The sequence below is a fragment of the Pararge aegeria genome, chromosome Z (assembly GCF_905163445.1).
Source record: "Pararge aegeria chromosome Z, ilParAegt1.1, whole genome shotgun sequence".
NCBI classification, from domain to species: Eukaryota; Metazoa; Arthropoda; class Insecta; order Lepidoptera; family Nymphalidae; genus Pararge; species Pararge aegeria.
In genome coordinates this window covers 15,777,388-15,803,713 of record NC_053208.1, presented here as the reverse complement: position 1 = coordinate 15,803,713, position 26,326 = coordinate 15,777,388, and the positions used below count along the sequence as shown (strand labels likewise).

Here is a 26,326-nt window from a genome sequence, read left to right as displayed (position 1 = left end):
AAATGGAAAATACTTTCCGTTTGCGGGTAACACATACTAATAGACTTGCAAGTACCAAATTATCAATATTCAGTCTTAATCAAACATAAAAGACCAAGTCTTAATAAAAGAGTTTAACATAAAATCTAAAATCATAGACTCTTATTTGTGTCATGTTGTCATATAATGCCATATTTTAATGCAGTTTTTCAATATTATTCAAAAGTTATAGAAACGAACGTTAATAGGTAGGTACGTTTTTATTTCGACAGATTGTATATTACAAGATTTTAATGGGTCCTAAGAAAGGCAAGGAAACTGTGGATTATGAAAACGCCTGGAGAGTAAATATAGAGGAGGCACGCTTAGACGATGAAGACTGGACAGTGAAGGTAATTTTTATAGAAGCTGCTGGCAATGATCAGGATCGTATTTATCTAGAAAAATTTGAAACCTATGCTGCAGAAGAGCGAAGATTTGTTATCAAAAATATTTGCAAAACTGAAACTATATTTATGGTCAATCAGCTAGGTGGTGAAAAAAAAGTAAAAGATGATAATCTACGAGTGTTTGAAGAAGGTCAAGCTTATCTTAAAGAAAAGAAGGATATTCCCCCAGTAATACTGGCACTTATAATTAAGCATTTAATTATAAAAATGAAAGGAGAATATCTTTTCATTAAACAACAAAAATTAAAAGTAAGAGAAGGAATGAAAAGAGAATCGTCAACGATGATAGATAGGGCAGAAGTTAGGGGAACAGTTAATCTGAAATTTGATGAACCTCCAGAAGTTATGCTACCGCCTCTAAAAGGAAAAAAAGGAGAAGTAGAAGCTTTTTCTTTACAAGCTGAAGATGCGAATAAAAAATATAGTACGTTACTTAGAATAAGGGGTGAGGAATGGAGGGATAAAGTATACATAGATGATTACCCAACTGAGGGGCCCAATTTATATGTTGCCGTTACGGGATTTGTAGAACCAAATTTAGCCGCATGTCTCATAAAAATTGGAATACCCTTAACAGCTATTATTCAAATTCGGATCGATCCTTCAGCAACCATAGTGCCTTCAACTTTGATCCGAGCTACAAAAAGGGGACAAAGTCATACTGAACTACTTGCGGAAAGGTCTCATAAATTTTGGGAAGATTTGCAATTGCTGCGGCTGAACGAAAATACTACAGCTTTATTTAAAAACACAGCTTTTGTTCTGTTTTCACCTCCATACTGGAATAATGATAATTTATCAGGTAGTCCCGAAAAAGTATACGACGAACTCTGTTACTTAATGTACGATCTTCAAGATCTAAGCCGGCAACATAATCATTACTTAGAAAACATGGATATCATTAACATACCAGAAGAACATAAAAGTAATCGCTATTTAGGTATTTACGATAGACATATCGATAGCGTACCTTTCGAATCAATATCGACATACTTAGTTTTAGACAGTATTCTTCAAACCGTAACGGAGTGTCAACATATTAATGAAAAGAGCAGAACCTCTTCATTGGCAACAGCAAACACTTTGAATAATACTTTTCCAAGCCCAAATGCGCAAGATAGGTTACTACAATCCCAAACTCTTGTTAAACATTTCATTAAAGAACTTTGTCAAATCGATTCGCGCAATAAAAACTACCGCTTAACTTATGGAGATGAATATGAAAGTCAAAAAAATCCTAAGGTTATAAATTACGGCGATCTTTGTAAACATAGCACATTTCATCTCGGTAATATAAATTTAGATAACATTGTCTGGAGTATGTTGTTAGGTATGCCTATAAATAAATTATGGATGAACAGAAATAAAGCTTCAGAAGAAATTCAGGCAAAAATAAATTTTCACGTAAATGTACTTCTATCATGCTTCGATCGAACCGATGTTGAAACCGCAGAATTAAACCGATTAATTCACATTTTGGCCTGTCGAAAAATTTATAATAATAGAAGCTCATTAAAGAGGAACCACTTAGTTCCATCAACTATATCGGAATTTAAAAAAACATATTTAAAAAGAAGCATTTTAGCGGAACCTTTATCAAAGTCTACATATAAATGCGCAAGTTCTACATCTCCTTCTTTCCCCTCTATGGTAAAAAGCGAGGAGTCGTATAATAAATCTTTGATAGATGAAGAAGATGAAGTTTCCCGAATAAAATTTCTCTTTGATTGTCCCGATATAAGTGAATTGGTGTCGGCAGCTGAAATAGTAAATGAAAAACCAATCAGCCATGTTATGATCGATGATTTTGAATATTTTGAGGATTTCAGTGGTACACGGGCTTTTCAAATAATTAATGATGCTTTCAACAAATTTAATTGCGTTGATTATAAGTACTGTGAAGTGACAGATTGTTTTTTATTGATGTTCTTTAATAGTCACGATAAAGATGGCGTAGCAAGAGAAGAATGGCGATGTCAACTTCCAACACCTTTATGTTTACAAGATTTCTTTGACTTTGTGTTGGAAGAACATTATGATTGGATTAAAGACGAAGAAAAGATCTACGATGAAAACCTTATTATCAAGTCGCAATCAGAAAACAAGGATCTCAAAGGTCATTTAAACTATAAAGCTTGTGTAGAGGAAGCCAATGTACAAATGGATCTTCTTTTAGAAGGTTCCTTAAAATATGAAGAGATTGCAAAGGTCACAATTAGCAGTCCTGAAAATTCGGAATATAAGAACATTTCGTCAAAAAAGATGTCGTTCTCTTCTATAGCTGATTCAGATGTCAAAAGCATCAAAAAAACTAAATCACCTGCCAACGTAACTCCTAAGTTAATTAATCCCCAAACAGGGGACACTATTAAACCGCCCAAAAAGGTATTCTCTGGTTACAATTTATGTGACAGAAGAGTTGAAGTTTTTGGAAAAGATTGTAGCTATTTTTCAAAGGATGGTACCCGAATAAGCAGTTTTTATTCTTTATTAATACCGATGAATTTAGAGTATGTAAGCTTAAACATAGTTCCAGGTAATGGGCAAAACGAGTTTTGGTTTCATAAAGCCATAGGTGACTTCATATCATCTGAAATAATTGATACCTGTGAGTCTTTTAGAATCACAAGTGAAGACCAAGTTATTATATACATTAAAAAGCAAAAATACCAAATTCCTATTCCCCTAGCTCAAGCTTCTTCAGGATATGTTAGGCATAAAGAAAACTCTGCTAAGTCACCATCTCGTGATGAAAGTATCATATTACCACAAATATTTGAAAGCAAGTCATATCATTCTCTTTATGTTACTTGGCCTAATGGTCTTGTAACAGAGAGTGTTTATGAAGATAATTCACCAATTTTTTGTCACATAAAGCAATATTATATTACTCCTCCATCACACCTCGATGAAGAAATGAGATGTGTTAGTTTAAAGGGGGAAGTTATTATTTATAAAAACAATGGTGATATTAATATATTGCAACCATATGCTTCTTGTATTAATATAACTAAGTATAGAAAAGAAGTGGCTTCCGATGAAGTTTTAGAAGATATTTCTAGTGCAGCTAGTTCTGATAAAAGTAAAAAAATAAAAGAAAAAGGCAAAGGAAAAGATAAAATTAATAAAACTGCGTCTAAATCATCTAAGACCACTTTAAGTGAAGATGAAGGAGAAGTTGATTTAAAGCCAACAGAGTATAAGTTAGTCATAGAAGAATTTGAGACTATTGGAACAAATGGTTTAAGACAAAAATGGATTAATAATGATAGTAAGGATAAAGAGAAATTGCTGATTAAGACTGCAACAGATTATTGTCTCGGGGAAGTGTTTTCCAAACGTATGGACGGAACTACTGTATTATTGAACAAGGATGGAGTACAAATAGTGACATTCCCTGATAATACTAGAATTCTGACTCGTTATATAATTGATGAGGAAGAAGTTTTTCCTGAGTGGACCGATTTAGAACTGGAATATTTTTCTTTGTTTGCTTACGATAGAGATGTTGATGCTTTGAAATCAAAAGGATCTATTTCACAAAAAAGGTCTTCATGTACAAACAGTAATAGTGAAACTAGTTTAGGGTCCAGTAAATTAAGGCTGGAAAAGATAGAAAACGAGGAACGAAGAACTGATGGCTATATTTCTATTCATGTTGCTTACACAATCGAACATCCCAATTTCACAACAATTACGATTGACAAATCCAAAGACAAAATAGCAATTGAATCAACAAATAACACATGTGTGTCATTCGATAAGGACAATAATTACGAATTTATCTTGGACAGTCGGACTTCTGCAAAGTTTAATGGAGAAAACGTAAATATCAGTTACGAAGCTTGCTCTGATTGTAAGTCTTTTACGACGTGTGAAGTAAAAGTAAAACCTGAAGAAATAAGTAGTGTAACTCAAATAAAAAGAAATTGGTTAAAAATGAGAGATTCTTTTTGCAATCAAATAACAGTTAATGAAGAAGGCAACATTTACATAATGAATGATACTTTTTCTGATCATATTACCCACAGTGAAAAGTCTTTTTTTTCCGAAGAGGTAAACAATGCTACGGAACAAATCCAAAATGGAAATAGCGTAGAGAGCGCTGTAACATCCCACGGTAAATGCAATCAAATGTATCAGGCGAAATCGCTTAAATTTTTTATACTGGCAAGGTAAGTTTAAATTTTATAATCTCTTTGTGTATTTCTCTATCTTTGGAACGGTTAATTTTATCGGTAACTATTTCAATAAATATTCATTTCAGGGACCTAACATGTTCGGAATTAGTACATAGGGAAATCATAGAACAATATAAGCAGGCCTGTCGCTGGCAGCCATGGTGTTCCATAAATCAATACGATACATTCGGGGACTACCGCACCCTTTGGTCAATTCTTAGTCCCGTGCATCTCAATGAATCAGAGGTACCATAAGTGAATCCTTTTCTTTGCTATACCAACCATGCGGATCTATATTTTTTATAACGGTAGTTAAATATAGATCAGCGGAAACGAACTCCTAACTTTTAAAGTTTGATGACTGAATGTCAGGATTAATATTTAACTTAACTTCATTTAATAATATAAAAATTTCTCGACGGTCAAGTAATCATTTTTAACTCAGGATCACGAGATCTCTGCTAGGTTTTTCTGTTTAAGATTTCTGATGAATTCAAAAACATAAAATTGTCGTTCACAATCCCTTGTCTCAGAGAGCACGTTAAGCCTTCGGTCCCGGCTTTTATCATTAACTTGTGATGATAGGCATGGTGAGTTTATGATCTCTACCCTTTATCTTATGAGAGAGGTTACCTCTGCCGTGCAGTGGGTTGATAATAGAATAGAGGGTGTATAAATATAAGAACGTTGATAAAGAGGGCCTAACTCCTTATAATTAATTACCATTTACGGCAGAAATGGCTGATGGATTCTAAATTATCCAATAAACCCAAGTACTTGACTTATATGGATTTAAAGAAAGATTCTGGCAAAGGCTTTTACCATTGGATGCGTCCTTATAAATATTTTAAACCAAAACCAACAAAACCTGATAACGTCTTGCCAGAGAGACAGCCAAGGGCTTTCGTATTGCGGTACGTTCCTTTTCCTATTTCTCGATTAATAAATATTTAATTTACTCTCAAGGTAGGGTAGGTAGCTACCTGAGTTATTATTATTTGAACCAAGTACCTAAGTGTCACACGGAAATAAGCAGGAACCTTAGTTTACCTTAAGGAAAAGAATTCCAAATGCAACTAGAAACAATGACGGCCGGAGGCAGTTACTAGTTCATAAATCTCCAACGAATCACACCCAATCGTTTCCCACTGTGAACTCACCATAAGTTATTAAGAAAAAAATGCTGATAGAATTCGAGAGTTTAAATTAGTCGGGTTATTTCCTATATCATAGTTTGTGCCTATTGAAAAACTAATTAAAAAGTCCTTCATAAGCCGGAGTTAAATTTTCAACGATTGGGTGTGACTCGTCTTTTACTCACCTTTTTACGCTAGCATAATCATATCGCATAATTGTCTTCGCTATAACCGAAGTATCGATCTTTATAGTCTTTCGGCTTTCAATCCTCGCTTGGCTATCGTGGTGGATCACAGCCCGCCTTATTCTGGGAGGAGATAAGCGCCCTGTAGTGGGCCCGTAATGGGTAGATGATAATGATGATGATGTTTTTTTTTCCACTTTACTTCTATTAATAATAATAATAATTTCAATAGCACACTGGAACAGCAATGGACAGAGGCTCGAAGAGAAGAGTTAAAAGGTAGTAAGGAACTTTTGAATGCAATACTTCGCTACCGTCATCTCATCGAGTCTGACTGTGCCAGTATTTTACATATACCAATTCACGATCGAAGAACTGAAGACGAAAGGAGGACAGACGAGATAGTACAGGCGGTTGCACATAGGTAAGAAGACAAGCATTTTTTGCTTGCGAGTTTCTAAATGCGTCTAACCCTTATCTTATTATCTATGTTGAAATCTCTACAGGTTTAACGTGTTTCATGGTAGATATGGTGAGGTTTCCGTTACAACCATGAAATTTTTATCACTGCTAACGTGGGCTGGATGCAATGGTTGACCATGCCCTGAACGCCGACATGCTCAAGCGCATCTCCATGCCTTACTAAGAGCACTAAACTTCTTTGGATTGTAAACAAAGGAGACTCTTGCAGAGGTGGCCAGTCTCCCGAAATCGGGATTAACTTCAACCTACGGGCTCTTCCTGACCTCTAATATTAATTTCAGTAGACTGACTGTCCTGAAAATCAGGGCCCAGGATTAGTGGGCCTTTTGATATAGCATGGTGGTTGGTCTGACTGAAGAGGATTACCACCTAGGAGGATTGCATCAACCTACCTACTCAGTTTTGGTATTCATCATTTAGTCTTAGATTTGGTTTCGGTGTGCTTAAAGTTACAAGTCCAACAATTGATTGCTTTAGAGTTTAGCCATGTCTAGTTGGCCCGGCACTTGTAGTTTACCCGAGGCTAGTCATTCCTGGATTTTTCTTTTTGGTGTTGTATACTTTTGACGTTAACCTTTGCTGACGCCATCCGTGAAGTTAATTTGTCGTGATGATTGGCCTCGTATTACCAACAAGTGCCGGGCCAGTAGTCGCTTGTCTTTTAAAATGGCGTCTGGCTTTGTATAAACCATGCTTGAAAACTTAATAACTCCCAACTCTATTTTCTCCTTGGTCCCGCTAAATAGGTTTATTTATTCTTATTCTTGGTCTTGCAAAAACAATGTCCCAGACTAATAATAGATACACTACTCGTATCTCATTTATTATGTCGCACGCTTTTAGGTTCGCCTTGAAACGCACTTTACCTTTGTAGGTACCTCTACTATCTTAATACAAGCTTACGCACAAAGTAAACTATTAAACAGGGTATATGAAGAACTGAAGAGTCGCCTGGTAAGTGATGTCCAGACCAGGGCAAAGCCAAACATTACTACAAGAGCGAGTCCGATGTCAGAAGACGTGTCGGTGGAAGGAGAAGGCGACGAAGAAGGTATATCTATATGACTGTAGGTACAAAAAATAATTAAGTAGTATCTACGTAAATTTGTAAATAGGTGATTATGAACTCGTCCTTTGAAAAGGTTTGCGCGCTTTGATAGGCGGGTTTCCTCTTTTTCAAATACTAGGATCGTACTATAGGTAGACCGGTAGGGCTAACACAGTCAGGGCTTCGAGATTTCTATAAAATTACTGTCGACCCCTTTTTATGCTACTTCATTGCATCGCGTCCATGAGCATTAAGAAGACTAATATCTATATTATATTAGTAAGGTATGCAAAAAAAAAATGAGAGGTACCAATTAAATAAATAATGTAGGTACCTATTGATTTATTTCACATGGTTTCCACAGTACTTTGCCTGTGGGTCTACTTAGATACCTACTGCAAACTAGCTGTAGGTACGAGTGGACAAACTGTGTAACTATATTTAGGTAATTACTATCATGTTAGATAATATATACTTAGGCTCGCATACGATTAAAAACTAGCTTTTTTTAACGAGTTCTGTATGTCTCGCATGTGATTTAAAAGTGTGTTTTATGCGAATTTGGTATGTCCAGCATGTGAGATGCAAGTGTCTTTATTGCAAGTTCTGTATGGCTCGCATGTGATATGAAAGTCTCTTTTACACGAGTTCTATACCTTTCGCATGTGATTTGATAGGGCCCTTTATGCGAGTTTTGTATTTCTAGCATATGTCAAGTCTTTTATGCTAGTTTTGTATGTCTCCCATGTGATTTCAAAGTGTCTTTTATGCGAGTTCTGTATGTATCGCATGTGAGTTAAAAATGTCTTTCATGCGAGTTCTGTATGTCTTTCATATGATTTGAAAATGTACTTTAAACGAACACTGCATGTATCGCATGTGATATGTATATCACGCAGTTAAAATGCAGGTTTCTTTAGTGCAAGTTTTGTACGTCACGCATGTGAGGTGCAAGTGTCTTTAAGGCGCGTTTTGTATCGCTCGCATGTGATTTGAAAGTGTACTTTGTGAGAGTTTGAGTATTTATTGTTAGTTTGTTATCTTTTGCCTCGCATACAAGTTAGAGTGCATTTTATGTGAGTAATGTGTTTGTGGCATGTGATGTGAAAGTATCTTTTGTTTAAGATCTGGTCTATCGTGAGAATGGAAAGTAACTTTTAGGCAAGCTTTGTATGTTTCGCTTGAAAGTATGTATAGTGTTTTTCATGCGAGATATATATTTTTTTCATGTAATTTGAAAGGCTCCTTTATGCTAGTTTGGTATGTATATATGCTTGTTTTTTATGTGACGGATGCGAGTTGAATGTGTACCTACCTATTTTATGTAAATTCTGCATGTTTGATGTAGGTGTCTTTATACTAGTTTTGTATGTTACACATGCAAATTAAAACTGACTTTTATGTGAGTTTTGTATGTATTACCAGTTAATTCGTTTTTAAAACTGGTTTTGATCTCTGAGATATCGACCGCCTAGGACAGTTACGAGGTATTTAACCATTAAAGAAGATGCCTACCTACGATTGCCTAATGTCTGTCTGGATCTGTTTTGAAGAATGCTTTATGCTTTTTCCTTAGAAGCCGAAACACGTTTTGACATAAGAACATTCGAAAATGATAACACGGATGCAATGAAAGCAGTGGAGTCAGCTTCGCAAATGAGTCCCAACTTGAAGCGATACTGGCGTCGACGTGCTGAAGAGTTGAAGGAGGAACAATTTTACCAGTTAGTATCTGAACAGTTCGGTTCAAGGAACGATATAGGTTTATTCTAGCAATTGCCAGAGCTTAGAAAAAAGGCTGAGATCTTTATACCCGTATTGACTATCGACAAACGAACTTAGATTCTGAGTGCGTTGTTATCACTACTATAAATATATTTTTTCCTATTTCCTTTGTATCTATCCACTTACATAAATGGAGGCACTACGGACTACCTTACGATTGCAGTGCGTCGAATTAACAAAAATGGTGTGTTACATCATATACGTAGGTAGCTAATTAGGTCACTAAGATGTACGGTTATTAGATAGTACACAGGTAGATAGTGTTCAGCTTATAATGTAATCTACTTACTTCATGCAGTTACAGTACAAAATACTTACCTAGTCTAGAAGGAAAAAAATGTCACTCTCTTCTTTAAGGTAAGGTTCCTGCTTAACTTTTTTGAAGCGTCTCTGGCGCAGTATTCAGCGCTGTGGTCGACTAGTTAAAGTGGGAGGTTCCAGGTTCGATCCCCGGCAGAGCAGCGTAGGCTTATTACCACCCTACCGACAAAATCGTTATACCAGGCAATTTAGCGGTCCGTAAAATAATTACCTGATAGCCCAGTGGGTAGGACTTCGACTGCACTTTTCGGGGGCGAGTTCGAATTCTAGCACGCACCTCTCACCTTTCTAAGGTTTCTACGCTTGTTAAGCAATTATACTACCACTTGCTTCAACGGTTAAGGAAAACATCGTTCGGAAACCTGCATGCCTCAGAGTTCTACATAATGTTCTTTATTTTTTTTATAGTGTTTTTTATTGCTTTGTCTTTGGTGTACAATAAAGTGTATTTGATTTGATTCGATTGGTTTGAGTAAATCAATCCGCAATGGTGAGAAAGCAATTTATGGGACTGTATTCTTTTCTTAAATATAGTTCAACGGGTACATTACTACATACCACTATAATATTTTAGGTTTTGTCGATATTTCGACCTACGTCCATCCATGCAACTATATTTAAGAAATGTTGATTAAGTTATCCCTTAAATTTTACCTATTAGGTACTATTTCAGTAGCTTGCTATTAAACTTTTAATAACAAATTACACAGTTTTCAAAGCGAACAAAAATAAAAGAGTAAAATTTACAAATTCCTATAATTGTTAGGTACTGTGAATAAGTAGTTCAAGAATTTCCAGTACCAGTCCTGATTTAGGAAATCGGTGGTGTCAAACCCGTGGAGTCTTCGTCATTAACTTTTTTTTTTACAAGTTAGCCAGTACAATATTACCTGCTGGTAAGTGAAAACATTTAAATACCACGGGAAGCCTCAAAAAAGCTTTCAAAAAATTAAATGATCACAAAACATGGATTGAACGACTTCATGGACAAGCAACAATTTTTCGAAGGTTTAAAACTTTCGAAAAGTTAAAATTAGAGAAGAGTCCAGGCCCTGACAATATTACCAACGAGGCTTTAAAAGCAGCGAGTGACTATCTTGCAACACCATTCTTCTTCTTCTTCTTCTGTTCCTGGGCCTTTTCCGCACTTGGTTGGTCTGGGACCGTCCGTTGTACGTATGGCCACTGATGCGGCTCCCCGCTGGATCACTCCAGCCAGCCGAGCTCGCTCCAAAAGCTTAGCAGGCCGCCCAGGTCGCCGAGTGCTTCATGGAGTGTTGCTGAGGAGCCAAGGTGTGCTGCGCGTTGTTCTGCTACTCCGTTGCATTGGAGCATTACGTGTATCGGTGTTTCCTCCGTCTCCATGCATGCTCTGCAGAGAGGGCTGTCAGTTATACCTAAAATGGAAAGGTGTTTGTTTAGTGGGCAGTGCCCTGTTATCATACCTACAACTGTCCTTAGTTTAGGTCGATTCAGTTGCAGTAATTTTGTTGTTAGTCGTGGGTTGAGAACTGGTATGGCCTCCTTCGTGTGTTTGCACTCTTTTGTTTTAGACCATAGCACCGAGTGTGATGTTTGCGTCTGGTTGTGGAGCCATGTTTTGTATTCAGTGAAGGGTATAGGTATGATGGGTTCCGGTCCAGCTACCCTTAGTGATGCTGCCTGACGCGCTAATTCGTCGGCTGCGTCGTTTCCTCTGTTTCCGTTGTGACCTCGTATCCATTTTAGGGTTACTCTGTTGGATTTTGATAGGGCTTGTAGGGCCTTGTGACAGTCAAGTATGAGTTTTGATGTTGTTGTGTGTTTGGTTAAGGCTTTTAGTACAGCTTGACTGTCACTGCTTATGTTGATGCGGCTACTTTATAGTGCCTGTCTAGCACATAGTGTTTCCGCGTCTTGTCACATATCCAGTCTAGTTGTGGGCATTTATTAATTTCTTTTGATAGTATCCTTGTATGTCCTATGTTTGTATCCTTCCACAGCCCGTAAGCCCTCAGTCTAAGGGCTGCAAGTGTGGCTTCCTCTTTAATGAGTAGGTGTAGTGGTGGTATGCATAATATAGCTTCCAGCGCAGTTGTTGGTGTTGTGCTCATGCAGCCTGTGATAGCTAGGCACGCTTGACGTTGGAATTTTTGTAGTTCTAGCTGGGTTGTCGCAAGGAGTGTTCTCGGCCACCATATCAGTGAGGCGTAGTTTAGTGAGCTCCTGACGACTGCTAAGTACAACCATTTCATGATGTATGGTTTAAGCCCCCAGGTTTTTCCTGCCATGCGTTTGCATTGGCTGAGGATGATCGTTGATTTTTGGATTTTTGTATCTATATGTGACTTCCAGTTTAGTTTGGAGTCCATCGTTACTCCGAGGTACTTTACCTCGGTTGATAGTTTTAGGCTTGTTTTAAACAGTGTTGGTGTTTTTGGAAATTGTGGCTTCCTTTTGTTGGTAAATAATACGAGTTCTGTCTTTTTCGGGTTAACCGTAAGTTCATTTTCCCTGCACCACTGTTCTAGCAGTTTCAGTGCGTTTTGCATTATTGAATTCAGGGTGTTTTCTTGATTTCCACTTATGAGGATAGTGATGTCATCGGCATATCCTATGGTGAGGAAACCGTTTTTGTTCATTTTTGTTATTAGGTCGTCAACTACCAGGTTCCACAGGATGGGGGAAAGGACCCCTCCTTGTGGGCACCCTTTAGCTACAATACCCTTGGTTGTTCCATTAAAGTCTAGTTGGATGACCCTAAATTCTAGTAGGGCTCTAATCCAAGCTCTTAGTGTGTCCGGTACTTTATGTCTCGCAAGAGCTAAGTCTATGCTCTTGAATGTTGTTTTGTCGAAAGCTCCTTCTATGTCTATAAAAGCCCCGAGAGTCGAGAGTTTGTTTTCCAGGTCGTGTTCTATTTTGCTTACAACAGAGTGCAGAGCTGTTTCTGTTGATTTGCCCGTGCAGTAAGCGTGTTGATTTTGGTTTATAGGTATGTGCTTCAGTGTTCCGTCCCGGAGATATCTATCTCCGAGTCTTTCTAGGGTTTTTAGTAGAAAAGATGTTAGGCTAATAGGTCTGAATGATTTGGGTTGTGTGTAGTCGCTTTTACCTGGTTTGGGTAAGAATACTACTTTTACCTCCCTCCATGTTAGCGGTATGTATCTATGTGCTAAGCATGCTCTAAAGATTTCTGCTAGCCATGGTATGAGTTGTTCTTTGCCCCATTGTAGGAGGGCGGGGAAAATGTGATCTGTACCTGCAGATTTGAAAGGGTGAAAGGATTCGATAGCCCAACAGACCCTTTCATATGTCACAATGTTGTTTGCTATTTCCCAGTCTGCTTTTGTTGGTGTCGTGTTGTTTTCTTCCCACACTGGTTTGTCGACAATCTTACAGCCTGGGAAGTGGGTTTCGATAAGTGTCTCACTCACTTCTTTGTCGTTTTTAGTGTAGTTCCCGTCTTGTTTCTTTAAAGATCCGATGGTGCGGATGTTGTCCCTTGACAGGATTTTCCTTATGCGGTTTGCATTATCGTAGTTTTCTATGCTCGTGCAGAAATGTGGCCAGGATTTGACAGTTTTCTGTTGCACAAGTTTTTTGTATTGAGATTGAGCCTCTTTGAACTTGTCCCAATCTGCGTCTTTCCTGGTGTTTTTTGCTCTGTTGAAAAGGTGCCTTAACCTTTGTCTTTTTCTCTCCAGGTCGGGGCCCCACCAACTGTGTTTTGGTGCATGTTTTGTTTTTTGTATTCTTAGTGGGCATGCTTTTTCGTAGCATGTTGTTATGTGTTTCGTTATTTGTTCTACATTTTGGTCTATTTGCATCGTTCCCTTTATTTCGGGTTTGTTGTTGTACATTGTGTCTCCCTTTATCAGAGTTTTGTATTTCTCTCTGTTTGTTTTTCTCGGATTTCTCCCAGGAGTTTCTTGCGGTTTAATCAGATCCAGTTCAAAGCTTATTCGCCTATGGTCGGAGAGTGTGAGCTCTTCGCATACGTGCCAGTTTTTTATTTGGTCTGATATGTTGTTTGACGCTAGAGTAAGATCAATAATCGTCTGGTATCTACTTGAAACAAAAGTCAGTTCTGAACCTTTGTTAAGAATGTTTAGGTTAGTGGTTAGCAAGTATGAAACTAGTTGCTCACCTCTTTTGTTGTTTGTTTTACTTCCCCATAGGATGTGGTGTGCGTTGCTGTCGACCGAGATAATCAGATCGGTGTCGTCGTCTTCACATTGCAACACCATTATCACAGTTATTTAACATGGTTATGAACTCTGGCGTTACACCTAAACAATGGTCGCAATCGAACATTATTCTACTATACAAGAAAGGCGATCCTAAAAATATGAGCAACCACAGGCCAATAAGTCTTCTTCCCTCTCTTTACAAAGTTTTTGCATCAATATTAGAGAAAAGGATATTTTTCCAACCAAATGGTTGGAAAAATACCAACCAATCGAACAAGCCGGATTTAGAAAAGGTTTTTCTACTGTGGACCATATTCACTTAGTCGAGATGATAGTAGAGAAGTACCAGGAATTCCGAAAACCACTCTACATGGTCTTTATAGACTATAAAAAAGCTTTTGATACCGTCTGTCACTCGTCGATATGGGAAGCTCTACAATCACAGGGTGTAGAGAGAAGATACATCAATGTTTTGAAGCATCTATACAAAGACTGTACTAGCAGAGTAAAACTGGAGCGAACTGGGCCACCCATACCTATAAAAAGAGGCGCGAGACAAGGTGACCCGTGCTCTCCTAGAATTTTTATAGCGGTACTCGAAATGGTGTTTCGGAAACTGAATTGGCAAAAGTTAGGACTAAATATAAATGGTAAATACCTCAGCCATCTGAGATTTGCTGACGATATAGTGTTGTTCTCAGAAAACAGCAAAGAGCTCAATCTAATGCTACAATCATTACAACTAGCAAGTAGAGACGTTGGGTTGGAACTTAATCTCAGCAAAACCAAAATCATGACAAATTCTTTTGAGTCCCCTATTTACCTTGGACGTGAACCTATACATTATGTTGACAGCTATATCTACCTAGGAAAGCAAATATCTTTTAAAAGTCAGAGTAACGATTGAGAAGTAGACGGTAGACCGAAGAATTAAAGGCGGCTGGAACAAATACTGGAGCTTAAAAGAAGTTTTAAAAAGCTGCATGCCAATAAAAGTAAAATCAAAGGTTTTGGATACATGTTTGTTGCCGTCAATCGCTTATGCTTGCCAAACCTGGAAATACACCTATCGCATAAAAAATAAAATCAAATTTTGTCAAAGGAGTATGAAGAGAAGTGTGATGAAAATAAAAAGAATTCAAAAAATCCGCCATGATGACATACGACAAAAGACGATGGTAACAGATGCCCTTCATTACTCCCAAAGATTAAAATTGCGATGGGCAGGCCACATAGCTAGGATGGTTGACGACCGTTGGACATTAAGGCTGACGTCATGGCCAGGTCCTGCAGGCCATAGAAAGGTAGGCAGACCGTATGCAAGATGGTCTGACGATATCGTTAAAGTTGCCGGCATAAACTGGATGCAAATAGCCAAGGATAGAGACCGGTGGTCATCTCTGGAGGAGTCCTTTACCCTCGCATGAGAGGGGTTCCTGCTAGAAGTTATATAACACCAGATAACAATTATTAATTGAATCACTTGTTATTTTTTTTTTCTGTTTATTTTGTGTTGTTGATGTTATCAGTATGTAGTAAGCAAGAATTAAAAGGCTTTTTTATTTTTTATTTTATTTTTATTTTTATTTATTTAAGTGAAGATGCAGACCAAGATGGCTACGGGCTAATCCATAAGGGATATAGCAGATATATTATACCCCTAATCGGTTTCTACGCGACATCGCACCGGAACTCTAATAGCTTTTCGGCACGTCTTTGTTGGTAGGGTGGTAACTAGCCACGGCCGAAGCCAGGCATCTCTTGTCATAATAAGCTGGTGTATCCTCAGTGGCGTGCATAGGAATTTACACCAGGGTAAGCATAAAGAAGTAAAATGGAAAAATCCTCCTCCGTTGCAAGTTATATGAAAATTTTAGGGTATGCAGTGCTTTTGTGCATGTATGAAGTGCACGCCACTGCATATCCTGGGTGAGATCTTACTTATCCTCGGACACCGAAGACTTACAGCTTAAATACCAAGTTCCATTTATAATGTATTGATCGAAGAGGTAGATAGCTAGGTAACAATTAATTTAGGTGCATAGAAGGATCTTTTCCATAATATAATCCGATTCCATAACCATTTATGTCAGCAGGCAGCGACCCTGCTTTCTGAGCCGAGGCCGCGGGTTCGATTCCTACAACTGGACAATGTTTGTGTCATGAACATGAATGTTTTTCAGTGTCTGGGTGTTTGTCTATATATTATAAGTATTTATGCATATTAGTCATATAATTATTCATCAGTCATCTTATTACCCATAACACAAGCTATGCTTACTTTGGGGCTAGATGGCGATGTGTGTATTGTCGTAGTATATTTATTTATTATTATTTGTGGTGCAGATATCTCTTGCGTGAGGGAAGTGTACCGCCTTACTTCCAAAATCTTCTTGGCGGTGCAATCTGGTGGGAGATCGACAAAGCAGCGGATGAAGCTGTGACCAATGTGGAGCAGAAGAAAATGAAGTGCGTTTGTTCTGATGAAGACTAGACGGACCAATTTCACAACGTCATCTATTTTAGACATACCTATCTAGATAGGTAGGTAAATACAAACCATCTATTTAACTAATTTACACTAAAATATGTTTATTTTGAATTTTTTGTAATAAAACTGGATTGCTGAATAAAGTGATGAAGAAACGAACTGTTTTTGAATCATTCATTAACATTAATTAATTGTCGTCTTAGATCTTTGTTTTGGTAATAACTACCTACCTTTGACGACCTCCCAGGCATACCGGTTAGCGCTGTGGATTTAAGTAGGAGGTCCCGGATTCGATACTTGCCGGGCAATATGAAAATTTAAGATGGTAGTGATGGTGGGAGGGATCGGCCGTGGCTAGTTACCACTCTACCGACAAAGACGTGTCGCTAAGCGTTTCAGCGTACCGACACGTTGTCGCGCGGAAACCCACTAGCCCAAATATATTACTTAACCTAACAGCAGCCTACCGTGTGCCTACTAAGTAAATTGAGAATATGCCGACAGTTATAAGTAGCTGGTGAGTATCAGCCTGGCAAAGCTAATAAAAACCGGTTTTGTAATTCTTGCATGAACCTGTTTGGTGGTGAAAAAGCTTTTAAGTGCTTCCTGCACAGAGCAAATATACCTAGTACAAAAAAGTTCTACCATGTATTTAGTTAAGATGTAGATCGTACCTACGTACGATGTAGGTCTAATCGAGCTAACCTCTAAATATACCTTTAGATATATATATAGTAAGAACTAGATGTGCCCTGCGGCTTCGCCCGCGTAATTTTGGGTGGCAGCGTACTGCTACATAGTCTACACCTATAGTCATTTATGAGATTTTGAGTTTTTTTCACAAAAATTTTTCTTACATAATTTTTTTTCCAATGAAAAGAGTACTATATTATTTCTAATACCTCCAAGAATATATATAAAAAGTTTCATGAGGATCGGTTCAGTAGTTTTCGCGTGAAAGCGTAACAAACAAACTTACATTCACATTTATAATAATAGTAGGGATTATTATAACCCATATATATAGTACTTATTGTTTATATCCCATACTTTAACTTTCTCTTAGATACCTACCTATACGATATTTGCGAAGCTTAAAATCATTATTATAATCTTAACATATTATCATTTATTATACACACGGTTTTAGAATCACTACCGGTGGTACAATCACTACAAACAGACAGACTTGACGTTTCAAAAGTGCTTATATTAGGCCTACTTGAAATAAATGAATTTTGAATTTTGGTTTCCCTGAGCGATCTCGGCCAAGGTCAATCTTTAAACTACTTAGTTCCAGAAGGCACGCTGGCGATACTAGATATAGTGCGAAAACACAACTTACTCTTCATTCCATCACTCTCATAGACCGTTGGGAAAGCAGATTTCCAAACTCCAGGCTGGCACTTAGAATTTCTTGGCAGAAAATCCCAATAGGGTATACTATTCATTGGTTCGACCTGGGATCGAACTCCCACACACCTACCCCTTTTCCGCCAGACCTCTGCTAAAGCGAGTAGCTAAGGATGTGTACGATATCCACGAATCTCTCTTTAGTAGTGCCTTCATTACTGAAGATCGTGGTCTTCGTGTAATTGTAACCCCGTACGGTCCACTTGCTTCCACCGGCTCCTATCCGAGGCCAGCCTAGCAATAGTGTCATATTTGAGCTAGGCTGCCCATCATGTTTGTGAACGGCCTCTCGGTCTCTTGCCTTCGGTGTTTCCCGTGATGATACCTAACGTTTTCTAGACTCTCATTCTCACGTCGCGCAGTATGTACGAAATAAGAGAGCAGACGTTGGTATCATATAAAGAAAAGTGGAGTTTTTACCCTTAGTTGTGTCAAGATAGACACGTTAGCCCAGTTAGGTAGGCTTTCGACTCAGGACACCATTGTGGGAGAAGACCCGTGCCCTGTAGTAGGTTGATATGATGATAATTATGAGACACGTTTGTGCGCTTAGCTCTCCAAAGAATCCTTAACATTCGCCTCCAGCACGTCTCGAACGCATCTATTCTTTGTCTTTCTCTCGCCTTAACGGTCCATGTTTCTACTCCGTACCTATAAGCACGGACTAGACGTTTTTTCGTGTTGTTGCTCATACCGTAATATTTCGCGCGTTTTACATTGCAATGCGTCTCTTTATTTCCGTAGCACAACTCCCATCATTGCGTATTTGAGAACCTAAATAGGTATTCTCCTCCACAGTCTAAAGACGGCGCCCAGCTTGGGAAGCTCTGCCACTGTTAGTAGGCACACTTTAGAATTGAAACGCCATAGGCAGGGTTGAATCGCAGAGATGAAATTAAGTACATCGATACCTTCCAACAGTAGGTAGACAGATCCGCTGCGGTTGCCTTGTGCGTGTGACTAATCGAGAAGAGTGATACAAAATTGAATTTTCATTGAATGAATCAATGGTTTTAAGTAGAGACTTAAAACCATTGATTCATTCAATGAAATCTATGGTAAGTACCTACAACTGACTTCACGGTAGTCGAAATGACGTTACCAACTTACACAATCTGTTTAGGTATTACTTATTAAATTTGTTTTGTCATTGTTTCTATTCTTAGATAGAAGATAAATAGCTTGCTACTTAGGTTACCATCATAATTATCATTGAATATTAAAACACAACTGTTACATTAACAATCCCAAATGAAAAGTGGTACAATTATTCCCACTCTACCCTACGGAGTAGGTACATCAATTTAAAATGAAGGTTACCTATAGTGAAAGTACTTGGTTACTTCCCATATTACAATTACGAACAACAATTTCGGATTTCCAATTATGCATAGCTAATTCATATTTGGAAAAGCTTGCTGACGACGAGCCAATTTTCCTACTCATGAGTAGGTTGCTAATTGGGTATTATTTGCGATTTGCTACCAAGAACCGCTTTCAAAGTGGTTACCAAAGTGGTGGTGGGTGTATTCGCAATTAAGCAAATAATTATTTCATTGTCGTGAAACCTTAACAACTTCGTCTGCTAATAAGTAGGTAGGCACCTACGTATCAATTGATAATAGGTAGGTAAAAGGTAAAGACAAAAAACATCACACTAAGCATTTATAATATAGGTACAGAAAAGTACTATTCAAATAAAGGTCATGAGTTTTATTTTACAACTAGCATTTCCCTTCGACTTCCTCTGCGAACAACTTTGTACTTACCTACTTTACTTTCTTTACTTCTTATTAATTGACACGGGATGGACGTAACAAATAAGTTATTGAAAAAGTTATGTGCTCTGTACCTACTGATGTCTGCATCACCGAACGCCTCCATTTTGAACGCCTATCCTCAGATGCGCTCACAACGCTGTTCCAACTAGGTAATTGTTGGAGTAATGAATCGGTGCCGCAAAAATACCACCATGACCATTTTTTTCAACAGTGTTTATTTTTATGATGGTGGAGCTTGCTTGTCAAGCAGCAGTAACATATCCATGGCGTGCACCGGGTTCCTTACCAGTATGAATTCAGCAGGTCAATTGCATAAAAAGGGCAAAAATCCTCCTTCTGTACGAGTTACATATAAATTTTAGGGTAGGCAGAACTTTGTGAATTAATGAAGTGCACGCCACTGAACATATCATTACCCTTAGTCATTTCGTTTTGACATTAGAAACGATATATTCTTCGAACGAATTTTTAACCTATTGGCTTTAGGCGAAATCAGTAAATTTTATTGGTAGGGATGAAAGTTGTTACTTTCAGCTCGGTTTAGATTTTGACTTCTCTACCAGCTTTGTTACAAAAACTAAAAACGAAAGAAGAAAAACTACAATATCTAATGATAGAGACGAAGATAGTTTCTGTTTAGTTTGTATGGAACCCTTATTTACATCAGATCCAATAAAAAGTGGATGCAATGCCTATAGCTTCAGCTACAGTATCAAAAAGAGGCATGTATTCCAAAATTCCTTGTCTGATAGAAACCTCATTTTTAAATAATTTGTATTGATTATTTTATGTTTTATATTTATTTTATTTATTCAAGAAATATTAAAATACTCATTATGAAAAAATATGTCGAAGAAAGAAACATCATTTTTATTTAATGTTGTAATGTTGCAAACATCCCTTTACACGGTTACAAGGTAGGGATGGTTGTAAAAGATGCCAGTTTAGTCGTTTCTCTTAAAATCTTTAACGTCAGTTGCAATTATGCGTATGTATAAATGTACCTGAAAGAACGCTTAAGAAGCTTTAACCTTCTTCGCTCTCTTGCTTCGGGGAAATAAGATCTCCGTGAAGCACTCCTCTCTGCAGACGGATTGGCCTCGTAGTCTGGTCTTGTAAGTATTCGAACTGTAGCATGTCGTTTTTGTCGACAGTCGATTCGGCATCTCTGCAGTGACCTAAGCACAGCCCAAGTTTCCACCAAATCGAAGGCTTTCTCAAAGTCCACTTTTTTTGAAGTATTAAAAGATTAAAGTCTGTTGATTAATTCTGTGGAATTCTGACGTTTCTCGGTAATACCAGAAAAAAAAATCCCCCAAATAAGATGACAGATTTAAATAATATTAAAAAATAGGTGATGATTTTTAAGGATTATTTATAAATTAAGATTTATTTATAAATGCGTAAATTTGTATAAAATTGATAACTAGTAGGTATAGCATCATTTGAATTTTAAATGAAACCACTTTCCTATAAATAATGAATGTCAAAAGAATTAATGTGGTTAGGAAAACATCAACAGGTCAGACCAAGGTAATGGTCATGGCATGTTGGTCTAAAAAATTATTATTATCTATCTTTAATTATAAATTATAACAAAATCGTATCGATACGTTTCCTAACCTATCTACATTTACCTACTCATCAATAGTCTGTAACAATCCACTGCTGGACTAAAGGCCTCTCCCAAGTCCCAATGGGAGGGTTGGCCCATAACCAGCACGCTAGGCAGATGTGTTGGTGATCGCAGATGGTAGTAGTAGCACTGAGAACGCTGGTGCCCGTTCTCCGTTATATTCCCTTACTCGCATGTCATCAAAAGTGCCTATGTGCCTTTTGATGACATGCGAGTATGGATAGAGAAATATTTGACTTTGACTTCGCCTCGTACGACATCCACAGGTAGTGGACGGGTGGTGACGACTATATTCTGATCTGCCGTCGCCACACGGCTAAATTTACAATTTTTTGAAAATTTTATTCAGCTTAAATCTCGATGTCACCATCGACCAACCCAAGACAGATTTTTATTTAACTTTTGTCCGTTTGTGTATCTGTACTTTCGCACATCATGTGGAGAGTATTGAACGAATTAAAATATAATTTGATATCCCTACTTCAAATGATACTCTGGCTTAACATTAGGACTATATTATTTATGAAAGATTTTGTCGATATAAGACCATTCCGTCATATCCGACCGGATTTTAATAATCGATTTTTTCTAAATCCGGTCATTTCAGCTACTATCATCCGACGTACTCGTAGTTACGCCAAATTCTCGTTCACTCCTCTATTGATTGATTTTAGCTGTTTAGGTAATGTTGCTTACCCAGCGCTATCGACTACTTATTTTTGGTGCTCTTATCTCTGGATTCTCTGGATTATTAGTTATAACTTGTTAGATAGAGAAGCAAAAGAATATCAGGTAAGGTGAAACCGTAGTAAGATCCGACAGTCATTTGCGATTGATAATTTCTTTTGTGAAAAAGCGTGACTGGATGTCCGTTTTTGATAGATAGCTTGCATACCTACTTGTGACAGACATAGGAAACCTTGTAGCCTGGAAACACAGCGATACCGTTTCCACAAAATTAATATCTCATTATATTTCAAACAAACTACTTCTACGGGATGCTTTAAAAACATAGAGAAATGCGAGAGAGGAAACCGCGTGCTTTCAGGAAGAATATTTCAATGGATTCCGGTTGTTTTCCATTGCAGTGGAATTGTTGTTATGGGAAGTTTATTGCTATTTAGATACCCGGGTTGTTATTAGGTTTTATACTAAGTATTTTGAAGTGAAATTTTTAGTGCGCTCGAGTCCAGAGATTTTATCTCATCTAAAAATATTTATAATAAAATCTCTGGACTCGAGACACCGTTACGAGACGGAACTTTTTGAATTATTGAATAGAGAATTTCATTTTGCTATGTCCAATCAACGCAGAAGCCACGCAACGCTATAGCAGAAGATATAGAAGTACGTTAATTGGTGCGGTATTCACAAGAAATTTAAATAACTTCGAATCAAAATTGTTTATTTCCTATTTTAGTTGCCATGAACCTATAGTTTCTATTTTAAATTGTAATAATTTTAATGATACCTAATGATGATGGTACAAGAGTTATCAAAATTGTTAACGATGGTTCATAAAACAATATTAAATGTATTTTAAAGTTTAATTATAATTTAATTTAATAATTTCAAAATTCAACCCCTGTTAATTATGGTAGGCTATACCCAAGAAGTTTAAATTGTTTATACAAATATCGCTTTCTGTGTTGGTACTTATGTGCTATCCTATTCATCCCATTTTGGGAATAGGTAGTTATTTAATTAACGACGGTGCTCGTTAATAGGTAGGTATGTCAGATGACAAATCAGTTCGTTATAGTATCGAGATGTCATCGTTAGCCACCAAGTAGTTGCAGCCGATTGGTGTCCCAACATAGAGCGGTGTGGCCTCGTATGCCAATTTGTGTGTAAAACGAATGGCGAGAGAAGAGCCAGCAAAGGACAATGAATTCGTTTGTAGATTTTCCCCACCGCTTTTTCCGCAGCTAACCAGAGCCAGTGGCGGCAGAGAGAGCCTAGCCACGCGATTGGTGCGCCCCGCGGCCAATGTCGGAGCCGCCCGTAAGTAGGCCCTAGGCACGAAAGGGATCGTGAATCTCGATACCAGAGTCCCGAACAGTCCGTACCGGGCCCTTGTTATGGATTGTGTTGTCGCAATTCGCGTTCCCGATTGTTTATAACCAAATGTCTCAAATTATTGTGTGTGCATGTGACGTTTATAATTGCAGTGTGGAAATTTGTCTAACTCAGACTACGTTTTCACGTGAGTAGCTTACTCGTAAATTGATCATGTTTTTTCGTTATGATAAGAGATGGCGCCAGCAGTTCGGTCACCGGGATGATATTCAGTTCAGTCACCGTGTCATTGAACTAGGATGTTACGCGGTACGCCTTGTAATGTTTGAATACCTACCTTCCTACCTGAATTGGGGTACAACGTTGTTTATTTAAACTGGAATTATTCTGCATATGAATACAATTCCAGCTTTTGAATTGTGTCTGGATCAGTTAGAAATGATCTTATTAATATATATCATTATTATTATTAAATATGATATGATTATGATAATGAGTAGATATATGTAGTATGAAAATACTAAAGAATACCTACACTTACGTACCTTATTGTGTAGGAAAATAATGTTTGTACATTTATTCATTTTGTCGATATCTATACCTATTTGATGTAGATATGTAGCTTTAAAAGTTATTTTATTGTTATACATCTAAGTACCTCGAATAAAAAGCAATCATAATTTTATATTTTTAATTAAACATAGGTACAATAAGAAGTTAGCTTACCAACGTTTGTAAGGTTTGTTTCCTTCCTCTAACAATAATGAAATTCCAAGTTTGTTATGACCGTTGGTCGTGTCGTCAGACGTAAGGTCTAATGACCCTGAGCCCTGACCTATGGTCAATGCTTGCATATCGTGCGTCATAATCATAACTTTTAACTTGTACGAGGAGCACGGAGGTAAGGACAAAGGCAAACTACCGTTATCTACCTACCTAGCGACCTGTTTATTTTTTATAAACGTGCTTAACTACAATGGCCCCAGTTGTGGACTTCGCTTTTTAGATAAATCCTAGCTGTCCCCCTCAGTTTCATCCGCTATAACTTAAGGCCTTGCCTTACACTACTAGACCCCTCACGTAACATTATTTTTTATATCTCCTATGCGATCAAATGACATGCAGGCAAAGAGTTCATCTACTTATGATCGTCTTGATAATAAACTATCAGTTCTTTATAAGGATTAATATTTTTTGACTGAAAATCCACTATAAAAATGATAATTGAAAATCACTAATTTTTAATTATTTACGACCTTAAGTGCGTTAATATAGCTTATTTGATTTTATAAAAGATATAGATAACGATAAGATAAGGAAAGGACCGGATTACAAATAAACAAACAAATATTTCCCCTTTATATTATTAGTATCTATCGATACAGATAATAATAGCTAATAAAATAAGTACAATTGGTACTCTCTACAAAACTAGCCACAAGACCAATGTATTTAAAAAAAAATAGAAATATGTTTATGAATCATTTTAGGTATAAAATATTAATTCAATTAATTTTTATAAATTAATTAGATAACAAATTTAATAAGAACAATTTATTGCACTCTAAGCAATTTGGTCATGGGGTTACATGGGGTCGCCCAACAAACGCCGCCGGTGTGGAGTTAATACATTTGAAGCCAAGTGACGTGTAGCACTTTGCGTCTTCTGTGACTTGTCCAAGGCTTTTGATTGCGTTCAACATGAGAAGTTAATCAGAAAATTACACCACTACGGAATTCGGGGTATAGATCTAAATTTAATGATTTCCTATATAAGTGATAGAGTTCAAAAAGTTAACGTGAACGGAAAGCGGTCTAAAGTATCATTTGTGAAAAGGACCTTTTCTTTTTCTCATTTATATTAATGATCTTCCTTACATTGCTAAAGACAATCACGCTATAGTTTTGTTTGCTGATACATCACTGAACTTCAAAATTAAACAACGTGAAATAAATCTAGACGATGTAAATAAATGTATTGCTGAAGTAGTACAATGGTTTGTGCCTAATAATCTAGCTCTTAACAGGAAAAAAAACTAAGAGTATTCAATTCACATTACCCAATGTTAAATAAGTAAAAGCTATTGTAAGATGTTAAACTTCAATGAGGTCCAGATATAAATAAGTTATTTAACACACTTAGCTCTGTAGTATATGCGATTCAAAAGATGCGTCATATGAAAGATAAACTGCTAAGCTTGTGTACTTTCGTTACTTTTACAACATCATGTCGTTCGGTATTTTATTACGGAGTATTGCTGCTGATATTGCATATACCATAAACTGGGCCCGAGAGATTCGTAAAGGGAAAAATTCAAAGAAGTTAATATAACGACGGTGCATAGTCAGTACATATTTGAAAATTTAATTTATGTTCATAAAAATGCAGCACAATTTAAAAAGAAAGAATTATTATTTTATTTATATTTGGAATCAAATTCGATACAGTTTTATTGCATGTCTTTGGATTACACTGGTTTGTAATGTTTGGTACATAAATTAGTGCAACAGTTTTAGTGTATCCAATACACGATATTATAGGTTTTTGGATTGAAGTTATTTTGAGTAATTTAGATCTACAAGATATACAATTCTTTGTTTGGTATTGAAGAAAACCCTTTTTTACTCAATTCGTCATTACTAAATTAAAGAAAAACCCTCAATGTAAGGAAGAAATTTTAGAAATTAATTTTTAACTTAAAAATGAAAGAAAACGCTATGCCAGAATAAATAACGCTCCGATAAGATTAACCGTTTACAAAGAAAAAGATACACAAAATATTTAAAGGGAAAAGCTTTGGGAGTAATAAAAACCATCAATTAACGAAATGACAGGCCCTAAAAAATTCTTATTTAGGAAGTATATTGAAGGATCCAGATCATTTAAACACTACAAGAATATGCTCTTAAAAGGCTTCTGAAGAGTTTATGAAAGCTTATACAGCGTAAAGTAAGTGTGACGAATTCATACGCGTTTTGCAGTCACCATCCATTCAGTCTCCTCGCGCACTCCAAGTTTAAAATCCACTTGCAACGCAGTCACCTAGATTGCTCAAGCGAAAATTAGCAATTAAAAGACGTTAAAGAAACAAAGAAGTAAAAGAGAAGGAGAATAATTACATAAACAGGAAAATATTGTAACTGTATATGCAACTTTCAGTATAATTTCACTACCCTGTACATGTTTCCACTTCCCTGTCCATCGAAAATAGAAAAACCGCTATAAAATCGATACTTACCATAATTC

The 26,326-nt window shown here is 37.0% G+C and overlaps 1 protein-coding gene across 2 annotated transcripts; it reads left to right on the top strand.

The window, feature by feature from the left end:
* Nucleotides 1–243: 243 nt before the first annotated feature.
* LOC120636584 (sperm-associated antigen 17-like) lies at nucleotides 244–16,331 on the top strand. 2 transcript variants are annotated; one of them, XM_039908127.1, is made up of 7 exons: nucleotides 244–4,603; nucleotides 4,696–4,855; nucleotides 5,345–5,523; nucleotides 6,163–6,354; nucleotides 7,340–7,464; nucleotides 9,038–9,185; nucleotides 16,086–16,331. In XM_039908127.1, the coding sequence occupies exons 1-7, from the start codon at nucleotides 273–275 to the stop codon at nucleotides 16,231–16,233; spliced, it is 5,283 nt and encodes a 1,760-aa protein (XP_039764061.1). In that variant the 5' UTR covers nucleotides 244–272; the 3' UTR covers nucleotides 16,234–16,331. The 2 variants fall into 2 exon arrangements, with proteins under 2 accessions (XP_039764061.1, XP_039764062.1); XM_039908128.1 differs by lacking the exons at nucleotides 5,345–5,523; nucleotides 7,340–7,464; nucleotides 9,038–9,185; nucleotides 16,086–16,331 and having other exon boundaries at nucleotides 6,163–6,317.
* The last annotated feature ends 9,995 nt before the right edge of the window (nucleotides 16,332–26,326 follow it).

Bases quoted from the DNA above. Each gene is read 5' to 3' on its own strand.
- LOC120636584 (XM_039908127.1), top strand. From the start codon at position 273: ATGGGTCCTAAGAAAGGCAAGGAAACTGTGGATTATGAAAACGCCTGG. The intron at 4,604-4,695 runs GTAAGTTTAAAT...TATTCATTTCAG, and splicing joins AAATTTTTTATACTGGCAAG to GGACCTAACATGTTCGGAAT. The intron at 9,186-16,085 runs GTTAGTATCTGA...TTTGTGGTGCAG, and splicing joins AAGGAGGAACAATTTTACCA to ATATCTCTTGCGTGAGGGAA.